This window comes from Larimichthys crocea, chromosome I, assembly GCF_000972845.2.
Source record: "Larimichthys crocea isolate SSNF chromosome I, L_crocea_2.0, whole genome shotgun sequence".
Classification (NCBI taxonomy): domain Eukaryota; kingdom Metazoa; phylum Chordata; class Actinopteri; family Sciaenidae; genus Larimichthys; species Larimichthys crocea.
This window is the reverse complement of record NC_040011.1, coordinates 10,802,833-10,824,731: the sequence shown is the minus strand read 5'-3', so window position 1 is coordinate 10,824,731 and position 21,899 is coordinate 10,802,833. Positions and strand designations below refer to the sequence as shown.

General features: G+C 41.6%; 1 protein-coding gene across 9 annotated transcripts in view; it reads left to right on the top strand.

Annotated features, from left to right (window-relative positions):
* LOC104936959 (poly [ADP-ribose] polymerase 14) overlaps positions 1-21,899 on the top strand; it is a 43,755-nt gene that overhangs the window by 16,551 nt on the left and 5,305 nt on the right. For 2 of the 9 annotated variants that reach the window (XM_027287907.1, XM_027287867.1), the window contains exons 4-5: positions 15,867-16,103; positions 16,389-16,616. In XM_027287907.1, coding sequence (XP_027143708.1) covers positions 15,867-16,103; positions 16,389-16,616 — 465 coding nt within the window. Of the gene's footprint in view, positions 1-13,888; positions 14,161-14,236; positions 14,329-14,840; positions 15,783-15,866; positions 16,104-16,388; positions 16,617-21,181; positions 21,450-21,525; positions 21,618-21,899 lie in introns of those variants that run through there. The other 7 variants (XM_027288059.1, XM_027288000.1, XM_027287949.1 and 4 more) reach the window with 6 other exon arrangements.

Below are 21,899 nucleotides of genomic sequence, written 5' to 3'. Positions count from 1 at the left end.
AGCTTCTCTTTTTTCTCCTTACTCCACCCCCCTTCCATCTACTGAATCTTACCATTTGTTCCCTTTTTCTTTCTGTGACCCTACTTGTTTTCCCCTCGGTCTGTGTTTGTTCCACCTAATCATTTCCACGCTCCACTATTTTCCCCTTTTTCCTGTTCCGTTCTTTCTTTCTTCTTTATTGTTTTTTTTTCGTTATTTTTTTTGATCCCTCTTCTTCTCGCCTTACCCTTACTTTACCCTTCACAATTTCACATCTTCTACGCCACGCTACCTGTTCTCTTTTTACACCCCATTTTTTCCCTTTCCGTACTTTCTCCTTCTTTAACCTCCCTGCACATTCGTGTATCATTTTTCTATTCATTTTTACGCAGTGTTTCTGCTACTCACTGACCCTCATATTCCCCCTCGTGGCTACATTATCTACCCTCGTTCCGCCCCCTTCGCAGGGTACCTTTTGATTTCCCCTCTTGCGATTTTCAGTTTATGTCTCTGTCTGTCTGATCAACATTTGCATAATCCTCGTGGTTTTAACGTTTTAAATTATCATCTTTCTCTCTACTCTTAGTTCGGGTCATTTTCCCCCCCCCTACCCATATGTTCGACCCACACTTTCCCTTCTTTTTTTTTTTCTTTCTACTCTTCTTTTCCATCCCTTTTGTTCCCCCCCTTTGTAATTTAAGTTATTTTTCATTTTCCCCCCACCTCTCCCCCCACCGTCTTCCCGTTTCCTCCCCTTTTTTTCCTTCCCCCCTTTTCGCATCTTGAACGCTCTCCATTGTATGTTAGTTTAATATTTTAGACCTACCTTGTGACTCATGTCCTCTTCGTCTTCATCGCCGTATTGTTTCTTTTGTAGACATCCCCTCTCTTTACTGATTAAGACACTCCTCCGCCTTGACCCTTATTCCCTCCTCCTTTTTATTAATTACTACCATTACCATATGCATTTAACACTTTTCTCGTCAATAAAGTATCTGATTTTCCCCCCCCCACCCAAACCACTCCTGTTAAACATCATGTGTTCCTGTACTTTTTTTTCTGTTTTTTCGGTATATCTTCACCCTTTTTTCCTGCCCTACTCAATGAGCAGTGTATAGTCTGTGTCTTATCACAGGATTCCCCCCTCTTATATCGTCGGATTTGCTGTGAGTCAGAGCCCAGAGGTGGATTGCAGTCATTTCTCAATACCCTTCCTGACCACACTTTTGCTTTCAATGTTTCTTCCCGCACGTTGGATTTATCGCGGTATTTCTCTTCCTCAGCCTGTGGAAACTTCTAAAAGATAATAGAAAGAATTCCCGGTCCGATCCCTCCATAACTGTTAAAAAGTACCCAAGGCCACTCCCCGGAGCCACACCAAGTTGATTCTGCTTTGTAACACATGAGCACGTGGAGGAGGAGGTCTTCGTCTTCCAAACATCTATTTCAACACATTGCCTAGTTGTTTAATTTTCTTTTTTTTCCTTTCAGTTTGCTTTCTGCAATTTCCAAATACAATATTCCAAAATATTGTCACCCCACTTTCCATAGTGTATTTCAAACAGCTTGTATTCCCTTTGTGTGTGTTCTCCCCCCCTCCTGGAACTTCTCTTTTTTTGTAACATCGTATTAATTAAAGCAAATTTCAGTTTGTAGCTAACTTCTACTACAACTTCCACTTAATGCAGCATTTGACCCGGTATTGCTGCTGAGTAGAGTGCAAAGTTTGAACTTTCTTTATAATTATCATTTCTTCTTTATATATTTTCTTATTTTGTCATTGTTCTAACATACTACTTAGTTATTTTTTTTATCTTATAACAGAACACAACAAACTTTGAAGTGCTTCACCGTACACTCTGCCCTCTGACTCCCTCCCATGGCAAGCACTCAATGAAGGAAGAGCTTGGAGCAGCCCAGAGCATGAAGGTGCATCAACCTGCAGAACATCACCAGGGCGAGGGGTACATGTCGCTGCCATTGAAGTCAAACTTTGACTTGAATGCATTCCCCCGCTTCTTTTCAACCGATCTTTACCAATTTTGTAGAAGTTAGCTGCTTCTTGTGCATGGGGACCACCAACACATTCACCTGTGGAAAAATTAAGATATAATATTAGTTTAACTGTTGAATTGGTGCTTTTTAATACTTTATTTCTGTAAATAGAAACAGAAAATTGTCGAACCTGCTCATCCCAAAACTGCCGCAGTGTTGATCCCAGGCTGTCTGTTGACTGTAATGCTCCGAGGAGAGTTGGAGGTTCTGGGGCAGGTGTAGGTGTTACACTGCTGGTGCTGGACGCTTTTCACAATTGGGGAGTTCACACCTTGCTGTTCCCTGATAGACATGGACAGGAGTCCTCTACCAGCTCCTTGCTCACTTTACCCTCTGCTTGGAAGTACAGCTGTGCCCTGGTCCATCCAGAACCACTTTTATTCTGATGTCAGACTGGCTAGAGTTGCATTTATATGTTTCTCTGAGCCTTTCCTGATCAGGACAGCGCAGGGCCTGGACCCAGAACCAGGGGTATGGGAAATGGAGGCTTTAACGGTTACGTTGGTCTGCTTCATGCCGATCATTTTAACACTTTATAAAAGAGTTCAACCAGTTCAGGAAGCGGTAAGTTCAACACTTCTTGTGTCTCGACTGGTTTATCTGGTACTCTGCAGAAACCTTTGAGCTTGTTCACATTTCATTGTTAACCCACCAGACGAACTTTGGTGGTCCCACTACGACCGGGGATGAAGCTGATTCCCACTTCAGCTCCACGACAGTTTGCTTCGTTCTTGGCTTGATCATGATTCTTTCACTCTGTCAAAATCTGTCGCACAGCTGCAGCTCCCTGAAGCTCCCCATTGGCCACAATCGTCTCTATGCAGTGTGCCTCAGCTTCATCAAGGGCATCAGGGGACAAACTGGACAGAAACCAGGTCTACCCCACCCCAGGGAAACCGGATTTCTGAGGTTCTGTTGGAAGCGAGACCTGGTACTTGGAGTGCATTGCTTGGATTTTATGAAGTAAGTAAAGCTGTGCTGATCTTAACTCTCTTTTCCTTATCTTTTTGATCAGTTCATCAAGTTGTTTTACTTAGATTGCTTGCTGCACCTCTTTGTCAAGGCTTCCAAGCATATTGTTGGCATCCTTTGTGGATTTTAACCTCGGACAGTGTGCAGTCATGTGTCGATTAAATTCTCCTCTACCAGTTTTGAACTGCTTTTCCACAAATTGGTACTTCTCTTTCTGGGTTGGCACGCTCTTTTCCCGATTGCAATCCTCTTGTTTACAGCCTCAACCTCTCCCACTACCACCGCATAACCACCCTCTGTTGTATACTTTGAGATCATCAGTCACAACGAGAGGTCCTGCAAGTTGGATTCTGGCACTTTTTGGATCAACCACCTGATAGTCTTGGTACCTCTCAATTAGATCGATGAGACCTGATCCACTTTTTTTTCCCAGTTCTCTGCCAGCACTGCCAGAAGGCATCTACAGACCCTTTGTGTAAGATCTCCCCCCTACCACCTGCCTCCTCTTCTTCTAATGATTAAAGTCCACGTGAGTCAATACCAGACATTGTTTCCTTAACTATTTTATCTGCCTCAGGTTTGTCTTCAGGTAACAGATTGGTATACATATCTAGCTTGAAAATCTTCTCAAGGCTTTTTCTTATTTGCTTGTTTTGCATGTCTAAGGAAAAAATAAAAATAAAAATACTATTAGTCATTAACATTTTCCTTCCACAAAAAAAAGTTAATGCTAATACATTTTACAAGACAAATGCCGCATCATGTTTAGTTACACACCAGTGGCGTGTAGGCCTGTGTAGGCCGAAGCCCCCCTAAATTCTTCGAGCCCCCCTCAACCTAAATCGTTTGGTGTTGTGTGCCTTATATAATATATTATATTTTTTTTATTATTATTTTATTCACTTGTTCAGAACGCAAAACCACATTACTGAAAATCCAGTCCACGTTTTCCCCTGCGCCTTGCTTGTGGCCGCGTACCTGCAGCCTTTAGTGTTTACTTCTATTGACCAAAGAGCCGTTAAAACAAGCATTACGAGGACGAACGTGAATGGATGGATGCGCAGATGGATATAAGAAAGTTTTTCAGGACAGTAAGTATTGATCACTGCTGCTAGTAACAGTTAGTAACTTAGTAATAATAGTTTGTTAGTAATAATAACAACTCCATCACCCCTATTGACCTGTAGGAGTCCGGGCAGAGGAGCACCGTGGTGAGAGGGGGAGAGACCTTACTGGAAAGGTGAAGTCTGAAGGATTTCACAGATAGAGTCATTTGTGATGCAGACCAGTCTATGAAATATGAAACAATTCAGTCAAGGTGCACCATATAAGACTATTTAACTTGAGCCTTTATTTGGAGTAATGATTAGAAATGGAGAAAGCCAAGTTATGTGTGTGTGTGTGATTTTCAAATATTGGGAGCAACAATTATTGTGTTCTGAGCAAAAGTCATGGCATTCGCCTCTATGTTGATCAGTTATTAATTCAATTCATTGTGTGTCTTGAAGGGTCAGGCAGAAGGAGAGCGCTGAGGGAGAACAAGCAAAGGTCAAGTCAGAGAGGCAAGGGGAACCAGAGGCAGAGGAAGATCAAGTTACTACAGAGAGAGAAGGAGAGCAAACAGCAAAGAGGGAAAATGATGAAGCAAACACCGCAACTCCCTCCACTACAGGGTTTGATTTAGGTGACAAAGACACAGGGCCCAGGACAGGTAAAGCTGAAGAGCCACACACACAGTCCTTGCAGTCATGTCAGTTGAAAAAGATAGCAACAAGTGATAGACCGATTTACCACCCTTAAAAAACAGACGACATTCTTTGATGCTTCCACCACCAAGTAACTGCAATTGTAGCCAATTTTTCTTGTTAATGCTGTAAACATACATGATACTGTGCAAACCTTTGTTTGTTGTTGTATTGTATTATTTAAAAAAACTGATTAATAACATACTAATAAATAACTACTAATACTAATGAAATATTTCTCGGTCTTTACTAGCTATTTGCAAATTTTTGCGCTCACGTGCTCGTTTGCTCACATCCTGTGCATCTCCTTGGGCTAAGCCCCCCCTGTCCTTAAAACCTAGTGACGTCGCCTTGGTTAACACAAACGAGAGAAAGTTTAGAAACATTAAATGACGTGAGGTTTTAACTTCACTACTGAAAAACTGAAACAATGATCATATTCGACTAAAACTGAAGAGCCACTTGAATTGTTTAGTATTTTCACATGTTTTTTTAAACTAATGTGGATAACCAGTTTTGACGCAGTCCAGCAATGAGCAAGACTGCTTCAGCCAGAAGAGTTTCACTTTAAGTCTTAAAAAAATGTGTTCTTTAGTTTTTCTCAGTGTTAAAAGAAAAAAATGTCCATGCCCAGCTTCTTTTGGAATGTGCTGAAACAGCCAGCCACCATGACGCGTGAAGTTATTCAGCTGGTCTCTTCCGAGAAATTCCCTAAACAGGTCAGGCCAGATTGGCTCTGTCATTCGTGCTTAACGTGTACAGTGAGTCAGCCCGGGTTTCTAGAGATTTTTATTGTTTTCTTACCTGAAAAGATTGACTGTTGAGGGCTGGTCAGGGTTCGTCGTGGTCTGTTTTTGACTCACAGTCAGATGTAATTCTCCAGAAGGAAGATAGCTGGTGTGGAACTTCTTCTGCAAAACACTCTTTCCTGGTCTGTAAAAGACAAACAACAATGAACCAAGTGAACCAATGACCAACAATAAACAAAGCAAAGCAAAGTATTCTACCTATAACCTAAAAATATTTTTGACACATTGGGTTTCTTACCTTCTTCTCCTTGAAAACTGATTTATAGACATTGCCCCAATTTTTCAACTGTCGCATTCACACGCCCCCAGAGTCTCTTTTTTGAGGAAGTGTCTCCTGATCTTTTCCCTCTCTCTGTCTGTCACATCTCTCGCCTCAAAGAACAATGGATGTTGAAATTCATTCCATTTTTCGGACACTTCTGAACTCAAAGGAAACTTCCGCCTTCTTGCCTTAGTGCGTCTTCAAGGTAGGGTGCAATCTGAACTGTTTTCATTACTTTCACTTTCAATTACTGTAAGCGTTGTGGTGTCTGTCATTATCCCATAATAACATGTTTGTAAATGGACACCCTGTTACATACAAAGGTTATTTTATGCTTTAGGTGGGGATTTCCTTCCGGATAGTCTTATACAGGTTCTTTAAACAAGTTTATTGCAATGAAATCATGATTATACACTTATCACACCACTTTTGACAACACATATCCACATGGGGGTGACTAAAGTAAAACTAAAACAAAGAGGATAAAAGGCTGCAGAAATACCCCCGATTATTACTTTTTTTTCATATTACATTATTAACTTATGCTTCATTAATGTAGCATATTTACAACTGTTTGTGTACAAACATCAAGAGAATTATTGCCCAATTGCCCCTCGCTACTACATGGAAATGGTTCATTCCTGTTCCCAGCAGTAGCAGGTGAGATGTTTCATATGGATAAATATCAAAGTTAGAAGAAGGTGCGACAATATGACACCCAATTATCAAAGGAGGTGGGATTCATCAGAGAGTGGTGTGATTAATTAATTTCGGCTATAGTCTGCTCCCACAATATAAGTTACCTCTATGTTTACAGAAGACATTGATGATCTTTATTTGCATTCACCAACAAAGACCACACCGAGTCTGGAATTTAAATTGATCCTGACCAGTTGACCCACCCATTTTTTGATCTAAACATGTGACAATGGGATCAATAAAAAATTTCTATTGTTATAGTGTTGTGCTCGTTTGTTGATGTTGCCACTGCCATCTCTAGTCGGCCTAAATCTGGGGATGTTCTGTTTTGTGGTGTGTTTCCTGTTCTCTTTTACTAATTGCTTAATTTCTCTTCATAGAACTGAAGTGTTCGATGTCAGGCCCGGACTCCAAGCAGGACCCGACGCAGAGGTTTCATAGCCGATTTTTATTTTGAACTAATCACAAAACCCTTTTAAACAGCGTGTGCTACAGGCAGGCTATGAAAAACAGGCCTAAACTCAGGAAAACAAAAATCACTCCAAAGAGGAAAAAACTAAAACCTGGTTTATGAAAAAAAGTTATCAAAATCCAAATCACTCATAATGACGGAAAATCAAAAAGGCTGCTAAACATTAAATGAAAATTGTGTCTCCAAGGAAGGCTGAAAAAACACAACAAAACTAGTCACTATAAAACAAAAGGCAAAAAACACTCGTTGGCTATGGCCAAAACTAGGAAAAGGCTTAGGTGACACGATCCAAGGACGAAACACTTTGGCACAGGACACAGGGGAGACGCAGACAAGATATACCCACAACACTCAGGGCGGGGAAGACAACTCAGACCGGTACTGACTTATGCGAGGGCAAATATCACAATAAAAACATGAAAGACGAGACAGAATATTTTATCAAAACCAATTTGACTCACGCAGTGTTGACACTTTGCTTCCCCTGATTCTGCCTGTGAGTAGTCAGCAGGCTTATACCCACCTTTACCTTACTGTAATTGCTACAATTTTCAAGTCGCTCCATTTCAGACAGACTACATAAAACATTTGGAGGACAAAGTTATTTAAACAAAAACAGTAGAAGGAATAGGAGCCAAACCATCAACTGCACTAGCAGAGAAGAGAAGAGCTGCAAGGCTTCTGTGGTGTGATGTCTATATGTTTACCTGTAGTTAGAATGCTTTTTTAATCTAAGGTTCCACCACTTATAACATCGTCGTATATACAACCTTCTTTCTACAACTTACTATAGTCCTACTTCGATAGGATCTGAAGGTAGTCGGGTATGCTTGGTTATCATGAAAACACCACATTACATTGTTGGGATTGTCCATTTTCTCCACCACGGCTGTCGTTAGCGGTCATCCAGGGACTCGTAGGCCATTGCGAGGTGGAGGAACTTTCATGTTGCTTTGGCCCTGAGCGTTAGAGACCATTCAGGGACTCGGGCCACAACATTTACTGTGAGCAGAAGAGTATGTTAAGTCATATTTAGCCATGTTAGTGCTAGAGTTCCCAGGTGTTGCATTGTTGTCAAGTTTAATCTTATCTTTGCAGATGGCGTGTGCAAAGACATCTTAACTGTAGCTGGACCAGAGGTGGAGGCTGAACTCAAAGCAGGTAAGAGGACATGCTAGACATTTTCAAGCTACGCATTCTTTACTTCTTTTTACTTACACTGTCTGTGTTGTGTAGCAAATGTGAGCCGAGGGCAGGTTTTTCTATCCCAGCCTGGATCGTTCCCCTGCAGTGCCATTTTACATGTGTGTGGAGAAAAGGATGCAGGTATCATTGAACAACTGGTGTGTGACATCATTAAATATTGCGACGCATTGACACTTAAGTCCGTGGCCATTCCTGCCATCTGTGCTGGTAAGTATTTTGTAAGACTTTCTAAATAGAATAAAACCACAAACACCTAATGTCAAGTTTTTAGTTGAAGTTTTAATTCTTCCAGTAAAAATTTAAACCATTTCTGCAGGAGCTGGTGGATTGGACCCGGGTGTTGTGGCAAGTGCCATCCTCCGAGGAGTCAAGATTGCCACATCGACCACTTCACTTAACTTTCTCACTGACATCCACCTCGTCCTTTTTAAGATCAACGTCTTTTTGGCATTTAAAGAGGAAGCAATGCAAATGTTTTCAACTGCTGTAATCAACAGAGGTGATGCCAATTTTCACAAACATTCTTCTTCTTTTGTGTTTGCTTGAAAATCTGAATGTTCTTATTTTATTGGAAAGTTTCACTGATTGTTGTCTGTTGACTCACCTTGCAGTGTCAGTGCCTCAGTTGCCTCAGGTGCAACAACAACAACAACAACAACAACCCATTTCATCTGTGAGTCTAGGCGCCCTCTGTACTACGTCCATAAGCCAGTCCGTCTTCCTGTTCCTGGGTCTCTCCAGAAAAGATGTTGATGATGCCATGACAAAGCTGAAGGAACTGTATCAGGCTCAGTGCTCCACTCAAACCTTCAAAAAAGAGGAGCTGGGAATCCTCACTTTGGACAACATGAATGATCTGAAACAGCTGGTGAAGACCAAGGGTTTGTACCTACAGATGGACCAGTCCGGCCAGGGCAGCCTTACAGTGAGTGGGTTAAAAGATGGGGTCAACCAGGTGATGCAGATGATTAATGCCTTTCTGCACGGCTGCCTCAGAAGAGAGGTAAGAGTCAAGGAGGAGGAGGATTTGTACACCCGTGTGGCTTGGTGCATCCTGAGACACAATGGCAACTGGGAGAGACTCCCCAAAACAGCCAATCACAGCCTGGAAAACAAAGATGTAGCAGCAGGGATAGAGGATGCACAGGGCATCAAGTGGAGTGTGGATCTACAGAGACTTGAGGCCAAAACACAAATGAGATTACTTGGACACACAACGAACCTGAAACGCCTTGAGAATCTGCCAGGTGAGAAGATGGCATAATTGTAAATAACAAAATTGTAACAGTTAATACAATAAAAGATCATTTTTCACTATTCTCTAGGTTTGAGACTTTGAGGAACTGCCTTACTTAACCAAACTTGTTTTTCTTTTCATTTTGTTATCTCCAACTTTGTCCAGACTTCACCCTCCCTTTGTACTGGGATAACATGGGTAATGATGAAAATCTGAAGGTGGTTGTACTGCAGCCTTCTTCTCAAGAGTACCGGACAGTGAAGGAGGCCTTCAAGCGAACTGTCTTCAAGACTGTAATGAAGGTAGGCAGCTCTGATTGGAAAATACATTGTCTGCAGACTATCTAACTTCCAGTTTTAGTAGCCCTGGCATATCCCTTATAAGTGTTCATAATCTGCTATCAACGCTGTGAATTTGAAACTGGTCATCCTTCCAGTGTAAATTTGGTAGCTAGCTCTTTTCTTGTTGTTTCTTTCTGAGTGTGTTGGTTTTTCTCGACAGATCGAGCGCTTGCAGAATGTTCATCTGCGTCGCGCCTATGAAGTCCAGGAGAAGAAACTTTCTGATAAGAACAAACAGGAAGGTGGAGCAGGTGAAAAGCTTCTGTACCATGGGACGACCGAAGACAACTGTGACTCCATCATGAAAACTGGGTTCGACAGGCGCTTTGCTGGGCAGAACGGTAAAGATCTTTAGGAATAATTCAAAGTAATATGTGGTCATTGCTTTAATGGTGTAGGATCTGGTCTTGTTGTTGTTTAGATATAAATACTTGTTAATTCCCCTTTTTGTCTCATTCTCAGCCACTTCATATGGACTTGGAACCTACTTTGCAGTAAACGCCAGTTACTCAGCCAACCCCACCTACTCCAAGCCAGCTGCTGATGGTACTCAGTTAATGTTTGTGGCCCGAGTCCTGACTGGCCTCTACACTCAGGGCACAAGCAGCATGAAGGTTCCTCCACCTCGCACTGACCCACAGTCTGATGACCGCTACGACAGCGTGGTTGATAAAATGGACAATCCCAACATGTATGTGGTGTTTCATGATAACCAAGCATACCCAGACTACCTCATCACCTTCAAGTAGGAGTATGAGGAGGTTGGAGAAAGAATTGTATATGACGACAATGTTATATGGTGGACCTTAGATTAAAGAACACATTTAGGCTACAAGTAAACATATAGACATCACACCACAGAGGCCTTAAAACCAAAGAAACAAGTCGCTGCAGCCACACATACATTTTAAAGCTAAAAGAGAGCTGCACACTTTCCAACACAAAAACAGCAGAAAGACCTCACACACCTCACCGACGGTAAAAGTTCCTCAGTTAAAGCAAATGTCACCTTAAAGGCCCACCATGAGCATTTTAGTATTTAACATGTGATAAGGCTGTGTTTGATTTGGTTAGAGTTACTGTTAAGTTTTTTCATTTTTATCTATGCTAAATGAATGCTAACCTTAAGCCATAATGATATAATTCTTATATTATTGTTGTACTGCTCACAAACTGCCAGCCCCAGTTCACCTCTCACTCCCCCCCATGTTTGACCAGCTGCTTTTCTTCTGCAGGTGATTTCTTTTAAATTACTTTTGTTTTTACTCTGAAATGGACTTGAAATGTAGTGAATTACAATACAGGAAATGTGGGTATAAAACATTTATGAATGTTCTTATGTTTAAGTGAAAGATCTCAGACATATTCTCAGGTTCATTTCTACAGGATAATTCAGGTAATTCCTGATTTGGGATGTATAACTGATGCACTTTCGTTCTCTTGATTACAAGATGTATTCAACTGTTGCCATTACCATTAATAATTACTTTTTATAAGTGATGAATTATGTGTTTGGTTTGGAAGATATGAAGGATTAAATTTGCCAAATCTTTGATGGAGTCAATCTTTCTTTATTTGGTTAATATTTGTATTTCTGAAGAAACAGATTTTTATAGATTGAAGAAAGATGTGGAAAGAGCTGTTTACAGTTCTCAAGCAGAAACATTGCTACATCAGGTACATTTCATAAGTTAAGTTCACTGATCAGTATTTTGTGTATCAAATAAAACAGCATCAAATGGGTCACTCGTATCTCATATTCACAGACAATTGTCACCCAACACTGCAGATCTACTGATCTTTAGCAGCTGCAGAAAGACAATTTCACGAAATCCAGCTCTGGTAAACCCACTAGACTACCTACAAGCAGACTTAAACAAAGGTCCTGCCAGTCATCAGACACTTTGATTCTATGTAGCTGGACCAGGGGCCTCATGTACGAATACTTGCGTGGATTTCCTACTAAAACTTGCCGTACGCCAGAACCCGGAAACTGTCGTACGCACAAAAATATTCAGATGTATCAAAGTGTGCGTACGCATGGATCCAAGCACGTTTCTTTTGTACATGCCAATCAACGTGGAATTGAGCGCACGTGCAACTCCTCCCTGTCCACGCCCCATTTACATATGCAAATCTATTTAAATAGGCCCTGGACCTGAGATTCACCTCTTTGTCCGATCAGATAACGCGATGAACAAAGGAAAGAAAATTTTCACAGAATTTCACAGAGTCTAAGCTAAAGATTCTAGTGAATGAAGTGGAGATTCTGTTTGGTTCCTGTCAACAGGGATAAATTTGACCAAAAAAAAGACGTGAGTGGGAGCGTGTGTGTGAGGCTGTAAATGCCGTGGGATCCGAGCAGCACACACACAGGTGTGGACAGGTGTGGCGCTGCGGCTGACATTTTACGCCCGCTTTTACTGACAAGAATACTGAACACAGGGAGACAATCAGGGGCTTGTTAGAAAGCTCTGCAGCTCTAATTTCACCAGCAGAAAATAAAGAAAACCAAAAACATGAACATTTGAATGCGCACATGCCCAAATATGCACTGGCACACTGGCACGGCTTCTGGGTAAGTAAAGAGTTTATTCGTTTAATTGTCCCGTATGTAAAGCAGCGTTACATACGGGACAATATAACGAATAGAAGCCACCCATCGCGCACCGTGCCAGTCTCCAGCCTGTTCTCAGCCATGCTGTTAGTCATAATGAATGAGTCATGCGTTGAACCAGGCCACCTTGCCACGATGTTAGTTAGCTGCATTCGCGCATCACATATGATTTGAACATTGATGGAATGAAAATGTTTCCTACTAACATAAAAAAAATCATCCTGTGATGGCGCTTTTATAGCAATGTGTGTGCAGTCAATAGCTCCGATTACATTAGGGAAACCGGCTCTCGCTGCAAACTGTGCTTTAATGTCGGCCTGTTCAACAGCATTGTACGGGAATCTGATGTACCAGGAAGACATTCGGATGATTCCGTCCCACACAGCTGGCATGGCTCGGCTCAGGGTTAACTGGCACACTCCTGACCGATCGGCCAGGTCCCGCTGGAATGCCCCTGTTGCCAAGAACCCCAGCGCAGTCAGGCAGCCGGCCCGCCGGCCCCCGTTGCGCTCTCGGGCCGGCCGCAGCTCTGCAGTAACTCCAGTAACACTGGTCTTGGTAACCGAAATCGTCTTATGAGCCAATTATCATGGTTCGCAAGTAAATCCATGCGTTCCTTAAATCGCTCACGTTTACAAGGTCCTCTAACAACGCTAACGCTGTCTTTGTTAATACCATTTTCTTCATCACATTGCGCATGCTTTTATATCCACTTATATAATTGCAAACACGTGGGTGTGTTAATTGTTTATAAGTGTGTCTCTGATGTGCACATCACTCTAATGACTACTTGTTTTCACATTATTAACAGTTTCCCAGCGTCACCTCTAAGTGTCGCCAAAGGAACAATAGCTGTAGAAACGTGCGTACGACAGCTATGAAGTTGGCGTGGGGCACGCACATTTCTACGATTGTTTCACGTTTGATACATCTGAACGTGAGCGTGGGAAAGGACGTACGCCACTTTTTTGTGCGTACGCATGCTTTGTACATGAGGCCCCAGGAGTTCAAGAAGAAAGCAAGGGGTTGCTAAAAAAGCTCCAATCAGGTCCCAATCAGGGAGCACCAAGTTGTTCCACCACACTAGATCACTAGATGGCAGTCCAACATCACCACTAGCAAAACAAACATGACAACTGAGTCAGTCACCAGAACAACCCTGGAGGACAGGCCTGGCAGTTGGGTTGATGAGCAGGTTAAATAAAGTCTATTCTATATATATATATATATATTCTACTTTTTTTTAAGTCAGTGTGCCATAAATAAAACAGGTAAACATCAACATTAAACTGTTATGTGCAGAGAATTTACACAGATATACAAGAAGTAAATAGACACATTCATTCAAATTCAAATTAAAGGGGTCTATTTACTTCTTGCATGTCTATGTATATATAACTAGATAGCTACATAGAGACAGAAAGGTAAATATAAGCTTTATGTAATAGGGAGTCTGCTAATATGTACGGTAACTGATCAGGCAGCACAACATTTACCGTCAAATGAAAGTGAAACTGAAAGCACAGGACAACTTCAGAGACGCAGGCATACTGAGAAGTGCCAAACTTTATTCAAGTTCAGAACTGTCGGTGAAATGGATAATTACCAACATCATTTATTTTTTGAAGCGAGAGATCTGACGGACAGAGAGAAGAACAAGATCAGGCGACACTTTTTAAAAAAACGAGACTCTGGGGGAGGTGAATGTGGAATGATTGAAAAGATCGGAGACAACACCTATAAAATTAGTTTCAAGGAAAAAGAAGGTAAGGAATTGAGTTGAAATAAGTAATAGTGTGACTATATTTTTAGTTTAAATGTGTGATTCCGTTGATTCAACAGACCAGGAAAGAGTTTTACAGAGAAAGTTTCACAACATCGCCTTTCCCTCTGGTGAATTGCAACTGACCGTCAGTCAAGCTGGTGAGTCACAGGTGAGAGAATATTGCCCAATACCAGTGGTGTAGTGGAGATTGGAGAAGTGGGTAAACTCTTAATTTATGTTTAAAATGTGTTTGTTAAAGTGGCATGTCAAGCAAGGGAACACGCCCTTTGACTGCACCCAAACTGGGCCAGTGGTATTTGTACATTGTTACATGACTTGATTAAGAATCTATATGAAATCTAAATTAGACACAGAAGAGGTGCAATAAATACTAAACCACAGACTACATAATTATGCATTTTCTAACCAAGTATTCCTTATTCCTTACTCCATCAACTTAAGAAAATTGGACAACTATGTCATGCCTTTGCCATCCTAGAGAAAAACACAACTGAAAGATCAGAGTGGATTTAGAAGTGGGAATACTCAGTGCTGACTGAAAAACAACTAGGTGAACTCTGTATACCTGCGAATACCTTCCACTACACCACAACCTTTGAGAAACCTTGGCTGATGATTTCATGATTATGATAAACACAGATGTCCTCTATCATCTTGAAGGGCCCAGAAAATGTGGTGCAGTCAGGAGCTCCAAAACATGATGAACCGAAGAAAAAGGTTATGGAAAAGAGGGTTAACCTCCCTCCAGATTTAATAGCCTTTATAACATCCAGTGGCGCCATCTCCAAATACCAGGCTTGTTTCCAGCAGAGCTTTAGAAATCCGGTTTCCCTAGATTTGGGGTCAGAGTTGGTTCTGTCCAGTGTGTCCTCTGATGACCTTGATGAGGCTTTGGCAGTAGTGTTGAGAGACCTGAGTGTGGCCAATGTGGAGCTTCAGGGAGCTGCAGCTGTGCCTCCAGATCTTGACAGAGTAAAAGAAATCATGATCAAAGCCAAGAATGAAGCAAACTGTCCTGAGCTGAGAGTGGACGTCAGCTTCATCCCAGGACCCAGTGGAACAACCAAAGTTCGTCTGGTGGGCTACAATAAAAATGTGGACAAGCTCAAAGAGGTTCTGCATGAGTACCAGATAAACCAAGTCGGGACACAAGAATTGTTGAAACTACCATTTCCTGAACTGGTTGACTGTTTCGATAAATTCTTAAGCATGACTGATGTGAAGCAGAACAGGGTGACTTTAAAACCTTCCCATGTACCGTACCCCTGTGTGGTTGTGTCAGGCCCTCGCTGTCTGATCAAGGAGGTCCAGGCAGAATTAAGCAAAGCTCTATCCAGTTTGTTATCAGATAGACTGGTTCTGGATGGACCAGGGGCACAGCAGTACTTCCAAGCAGAGGGTAAAGTGAGCAAGGAGCTGGTAGAGAGCTCCTGTCACGTCCTTATCAGGGAACAGCAAGGTCTGAACTCCCCAAATGTGAAAAGCTCCAGCACCGGTGTAACACCTATACCTACCCCCAGAACGCTCCAAACTTCTCCCCGGAGCATTGCAGTCAACAGGACCAGCCTGGAGATCAAACTTGGCAGTTTGGTGGATGAGCAGGTTCGACAATTTTCTCTAGTACCTTACATGAATACAGCAGCAAGGAAATACTCACACTGACATCATTTGACATTATTTCAACAGGTGAATGTGTTGGTGGTCCCTATGCTCAGCAGCCAGCCAACTTCAACAAGAATTGGTAATTGTCTGTTGAAAAGAGCAGGGAGTGCACTGAAGTCAAATTTTGACTCAATGGCAGCGACATGTACCCTCGCCCCTGGTGATGTTCTGCAGGTTGATGCACCTTCATCTCTGGGCTGCTCCAAGCTCTTCTTCATTGAGTGCTTGCCATGGGATGGAGTCAGAGGGCAGAGTGTACAGGTGAAGCACTTCAAAGTTTGTGGTGTTCTGTTTATAAGGAATAAAATAACTGAAGTAGTTGTTAGAACAATGACAAAAAAAGAAAATATAATAAGAAGAAATGATAATTATGAAGAAAGTTCAAACTTTCGCTCTCTCAGCATACCTGTTCAAATGCTGCATTAAGTGGAAGTTGTAGTAGAAGTTTAGCTACTAAACTGAAATTTGCTTTAATTTACATGTTACAAAGTGCCACACAGGGACAACTTTATGGACACTATGGAAATGATTTTTGTTGTTTTGCAGGCACTTAGCAATGGGTTGAAGAGATGTTTGGACCTCTGTGTACAGCAGCACTTGGTGTGCTCGGTGGCCTTTACAGTTATCGGACCTGGAATTCTTTTAAAGTTCCCGCTGAGAGAAGCCATTCAAGTGCTGACTGAAAGCATTGGTCAGTTTGGATTGACTGCATCCTCTGGGTCTCTCTCCAGCATCCACATTGTCATTAAACCAGACTATCCTGACTCTGAGCAGGTGAATATCAACACTTCGGAAACTGTTGTAAATGGTTTGTCAGATACGTTATTGACGAGAAAGTGTTAAATGCTTGTATCTTTATTTCCAGTGCTATCATGATGTCTACAAGCAACTCAGCATGAAAATGAATCAGGGAGGCGAAGGTAAACTACATCGCTACAGACGGACTTTGAATAACTTAAATTACAAATAATTTCACTATTTCCACTGACGTTCTTCCTTTCAGCAATCTTCAAGTCCCTCACCAGTGACCTTGATGACATCATAATGACAGTAGGAAGCGGGGTTAAACTACAGCTGGTGTTTGGTGACATCACTAACGAGACTACAGATGCTGTGGTGAACACGACCGACTTCAGAAATTTTCAGTATGGTGGGTGAGAGCTGCTGTAGCTTAAGATATCCTAGTGAGCAGAAGAGTATGTTAAGTCATATTTAGCCATGTTAGTGCTAGAGTTCCCAGGTGTTGCATTGTTGTCAAGTTTAATCTTATCTTCCGCGTGACATTATTGCACCTTGCTGTTAATCTGGAGAGAGACCCAGAGGATGCAGTCAATCCAAACTGACCAATGACCAGAGGTGGAGGCTGAACTCAAAGCAGGTAAGAGGACATGCTAGGCATTTTCAAGCTACGCATTCTTTACTTCTTTTTACTTACACTGTCTGTGTTGTGTAGCAAATGTGAGCCGAGGGCAGGTTTTTCTATCCCAGCCTGGATCGTTCCCCTGCAGTGCCATTTTACATGTGTGTGGAGAAAAGGATGCAGGCATCATTGAACAACTGGTGTGTGACATCATTAAATATTGCGACGCATTGACACTTAAGTCCGTGGCCATTCCTGCCATCTGTGCTGGTAAGTATTTTGTAAGACTTTCTAAATAGAATAAAACCACAAACACCTAATATCAAGTTGAAGTTTGAATTCTTCCAGTAAAAATTTAAACCATTTCTGCAGGAGTTGGTGGATTGGACCCCGGTGTTGTGGCAAGTGCCATCCTCCGAGGAGTCAAGACTGCCACGTCGACCACTTCATTTAACTTTCTCACTGACATCCACCTCGTCCTTTTTAAGATCAACGTCTTTTTGGCATTTAAAGAGGAAGCAATGCAAATGTTTTCAACTGCTGTAATCAACAGAGGTGATGCCAATTTTCACAAACATTCTTCTTCTTTTGTGTTTGCTTATTTTATTGGAAAGTTTCACTGATTGTTGTCTGTTGACTCACCTTGCAGTGTCAGTGCCTCAGGTGCAACAACAACAACAACCCGTTTCGTCTGTGAGTCTAGGCGCCCTCTGTACTACGTCCATAAGCCAGTCCGTCTTCCTGTTCCTGGGTCTCTCCAGAAAAGATGTTGATGATGCCATGACAAAGCTGAAGGAACTGTATCAGGCTCAGTGCTCCACTCAAACCTTCAAAAAAGAGGAGCTGGGAATCCTCACTTTGGACAACATGAATGATCTGAAACAGCTGGTGAAGACCAAGGGTTTGTACCTGCAGATGGACCAGTGCGGCCAGGGCAGCCTTACAGTGAGTGGGTTAAAAGATGGGGTCAACCAGGTGATGCAGATGATTAATGCCTTTCTGCACGGCTGCCTCAGAAGAGAGGTAAGAGTCAAGGAGGAGGAGGATTTGTACACCCGTGTGGCTTGGTGCATCCTGAGACACAATGGCAACTGGGAGAGACTCCCCAAAACAGCCAATCACAACCTGGAAAACAAAGATGTAGCAGCAGGGATAGAGGATGCACAGGGCATCAAGTGGAGTGTGGATCTACAGAGACTTGAGGCCAAAACACAAATGAGATTACTTGGACACACAACGAACCTGAAACGCCTTGAGAATCTGCCAGGTGAGAAGATGGCATAATTGTAAATAACAAAATTGTAACAGTTAATACAATAAAAGATCATTTTTCACTATTCTCTAGGTTTGAGACTTTGAGGAACTGCCTTACTTAACCAAACTTGTTTTTCTTTTCATTTTGTTATCTCCAACTTTGTCCAGACTTCACCCTCCCTTTGTACTGGGATAACATGGGTAATGATGAAAATCTGAAGGTGGTTGTACTGCAGCCTTCTTCTCAAGAGTACCGGACAGTGAAGGAGGCCTTCAAGCGAACTGTCTTCAAGACTGTAATGAAGGTAGGCAGCTCTGATTGGAAAATACATTGTCTGCAGACTATCTAACTTCCAGTTTTAGTAGCCCTGGCATATCCCTTATAAGTGTTCATAATCTGCTATCAACGCTGTGAATTTGAAACTGGTCATCCTTCCAGTGTAAATTTGGTAGCTAGCTCTTTTCTTGTTGTTTCTTTCTGAGTGTGTTGGTTTTTCTCGACAGATCGAGCGCTTGCAGAATGTTCATCTGCGTCGCGCCTATGAAGTCCAGGAGAAGAAACTTTCTGATAAGAACAAACAGGAAGGTGGAGCAGGTGAAAAGCTTCTGTACCATGGGACGACCGAAGACAACTGTGACTCCATCATGAAAACTGGGTTCGACAGGCGCTTTGCTGGGCAGAACGGTAAAGATCTTTAGGAATAATTCAAAGTAATATGTGGTCATTGCTTTAATGGTGTAGGATCTGGTCTTGTGGTTGTTTAGATATAAATACTTGTTAATTCCCCTTTTTGTCTCATTCTCAGCCACTTCATATGGACTTGGAACCTACTTTGCAGTAAACGCCAGCTACTCAGCCAACCCCACCTACTCCAAGCCAGCTGCTGATGGTACTCAGTTAATGTTTGTGGCCCGAGTCCTGACTGGTCTCTACACTCAGGGCACAAGCAACATGAGGGTTCCTCCACCTCGCACGGACCTACAGTCGGATGACCGCTACGACAGCGTGGTGGATAAAATGGACAATCCCAACATGTATGTGGTGTTTCATGATAACCAAGCATACCCAGACTACCTCATCACCTTCAAGTAGGAGTATGAGGAGGTTGGAGAAAGAATTGTATATGACGACAATGTTATATGGTGGACCTTAGATTAAAGAACACATTTAGGCTACAAGTAAACATATAGACATCACACCACAGAGGCCTTAAAACCAAAGAAACAAGTCGCTGCAGCCACACATACATTTTAAAGCTAAAAGAGAGCTGCACACTTTGCAACACAAAAACAGCAGAAAGACCTCACACACCTCACCGACGGTAAAAGTTCCTCAGTTAAAGAAAATGTCACCTTAAAGGCCCACCATGAGCATTTTAGTATTTAACATGTGATCAGGCTGTGTTTGATTTGGTTAGAGTTACTGTTAAGTTTTTTCATTTTTATCTATGCTAAATGAATGCTAACCTTAAGCCATAATGATATAATTCTTATATTATTGTTGTACTGCTCACAAACTGCCAGCCCCAGTTCACCTCTCACTCCCCCCCATGTTTGACCAGCTGCTTTTCTTCTGCAGGTGATTTCTTTTAAATGACTTTTGTTTTTACTCTGAAATGGACTTGAAATGTAGTGAATTACAATACAGGAAATGTGGGTATAAAACATTTATGAATGTTCTTATGTTTAAGTGAAAGATCTCAGAATTATTCTCAGGTTCATTTCTACCGGATAATTCAGGTAATTCCTGATTTGGGATGTTTAACTGATGCACTTTCGTTCTCTAGATTACAAGATGTATTAAACTCTTGCCATTACCATTAATAATTACTTTTTATAAGTGATGAATTATGTGTTTGGTTTGGAAGATATGAAGGATTAAATTTGCCAAATCTTTGATGGAGTCAGTCTTTCTTTATTTGGTTAATATTTGTATTTCTGAAGAACCAGATTTTTATAGATTGAAGAAAGATGTGGAAAGAGCTCTTTACAGTTCTCAAGCAGAAACATTGCTACATCAGGTACATTTCATAAGTTAAGTTCACTGATCAGTATTTTGTGTATCAAATAAAACAGCATCAAATGGGTCACTCGTATCTCATATTCACAGACAATTGTCACCCAACACTGCAGATCTAGCAGCCGCAGAAAGACAATTTCACGAAATCCAGCTCTGGTAAACCCACTAGACTACCTACAAGCAGACTTAAACAAAGGTCCTGCCAGTCATCAGACACTTTGATTCTATGTAGCTGGACCAGGAGTTCAAGAAGAAAGCAAGGAGTTGGTAAAAAGCTCCAATCAGGGAGCACCAAGTTGCTCCACCACACTAGATCACTAGATGGCAGTCCAACATCAGCACTAGCAAAACAAACATGACAACTGAGTCAGTCACCAGAACAACCCTGGAGGACAGGCCTAGCAGTTGGGTTGATGAGCAGGTTAAATAAAGTCTATTCTGTTCTACTTGTTTGTTTAAGTCAGTGTGCCATAAATAAAACAGGTAAACATCAACATTAAACTGTTATGTACAGAGAATTTACACAGACATACAAGAAGTAAATAGACACCTTCATTCAAATTCAAATTAAAGGGGTCTATTTACTTCTTCCATGTCTGTGTATATATAACTAGATAGCCACATAGAGATAGAAAGCTAAATATAAGCTTTATGTAATATGGAGTCTGCTAATATGTAACTGATCAGGCAGCACAACATTTACCGTCAAATGAAAGTGAAACTGAAAGCACAGGACAACTTCAGAGACGCAGGCATACTGAGAAGTGCCAAACTTTATTCAAGTTCAGAACAGCCGGTGAAATGGATAATTACCAACATCATTTATTTTTTGAAGCGAGAGATCTGACAGACAGAGAGAAGAACAAAATCAGGTGACACTTTTTTAAAAAACGAGACTCTGGGGGAGGTGAATGTGGAATGATTGAAAAGATCGGAGACAACGCCTATAAAATTAGTTTCAAGGAAAAAGAAGGTAAGGAATTGAGTTGAAATAAGTAATAGTGTGACTATATTTTTAGTTTAAATGTGTGATTTCGTTGATTCAACAGACCAGGAAAGAGTTTTACAGAGGAAGTTTCACAACATCGCCTTTCCCTCTGGTGAATTGCAACTGACCGTCAGTCAAACTAGTGAGTCACAGGTGAGAGAATATAGCCCAATACCAGTGGTGTAGTGGAGATTGGAGAAATGGGTAAACTCTTAATTTATGTTTAAAATGTGTTTGTTAAAGTGGCATGTCAAGCAAGGGAACACGCCCTTTGACTGCACCCAAACTGGGCCAGTAGTATTTGTACATTGTTACATGACTTGATTAAGAATCTATATGAAATCTAAATTAGACACAGAAGAGGTGCAATAAATACTGAGCCACAGACTACATAATTATGCATTTTTTTTTAACCAAGTATTCCTTATTCCTTAC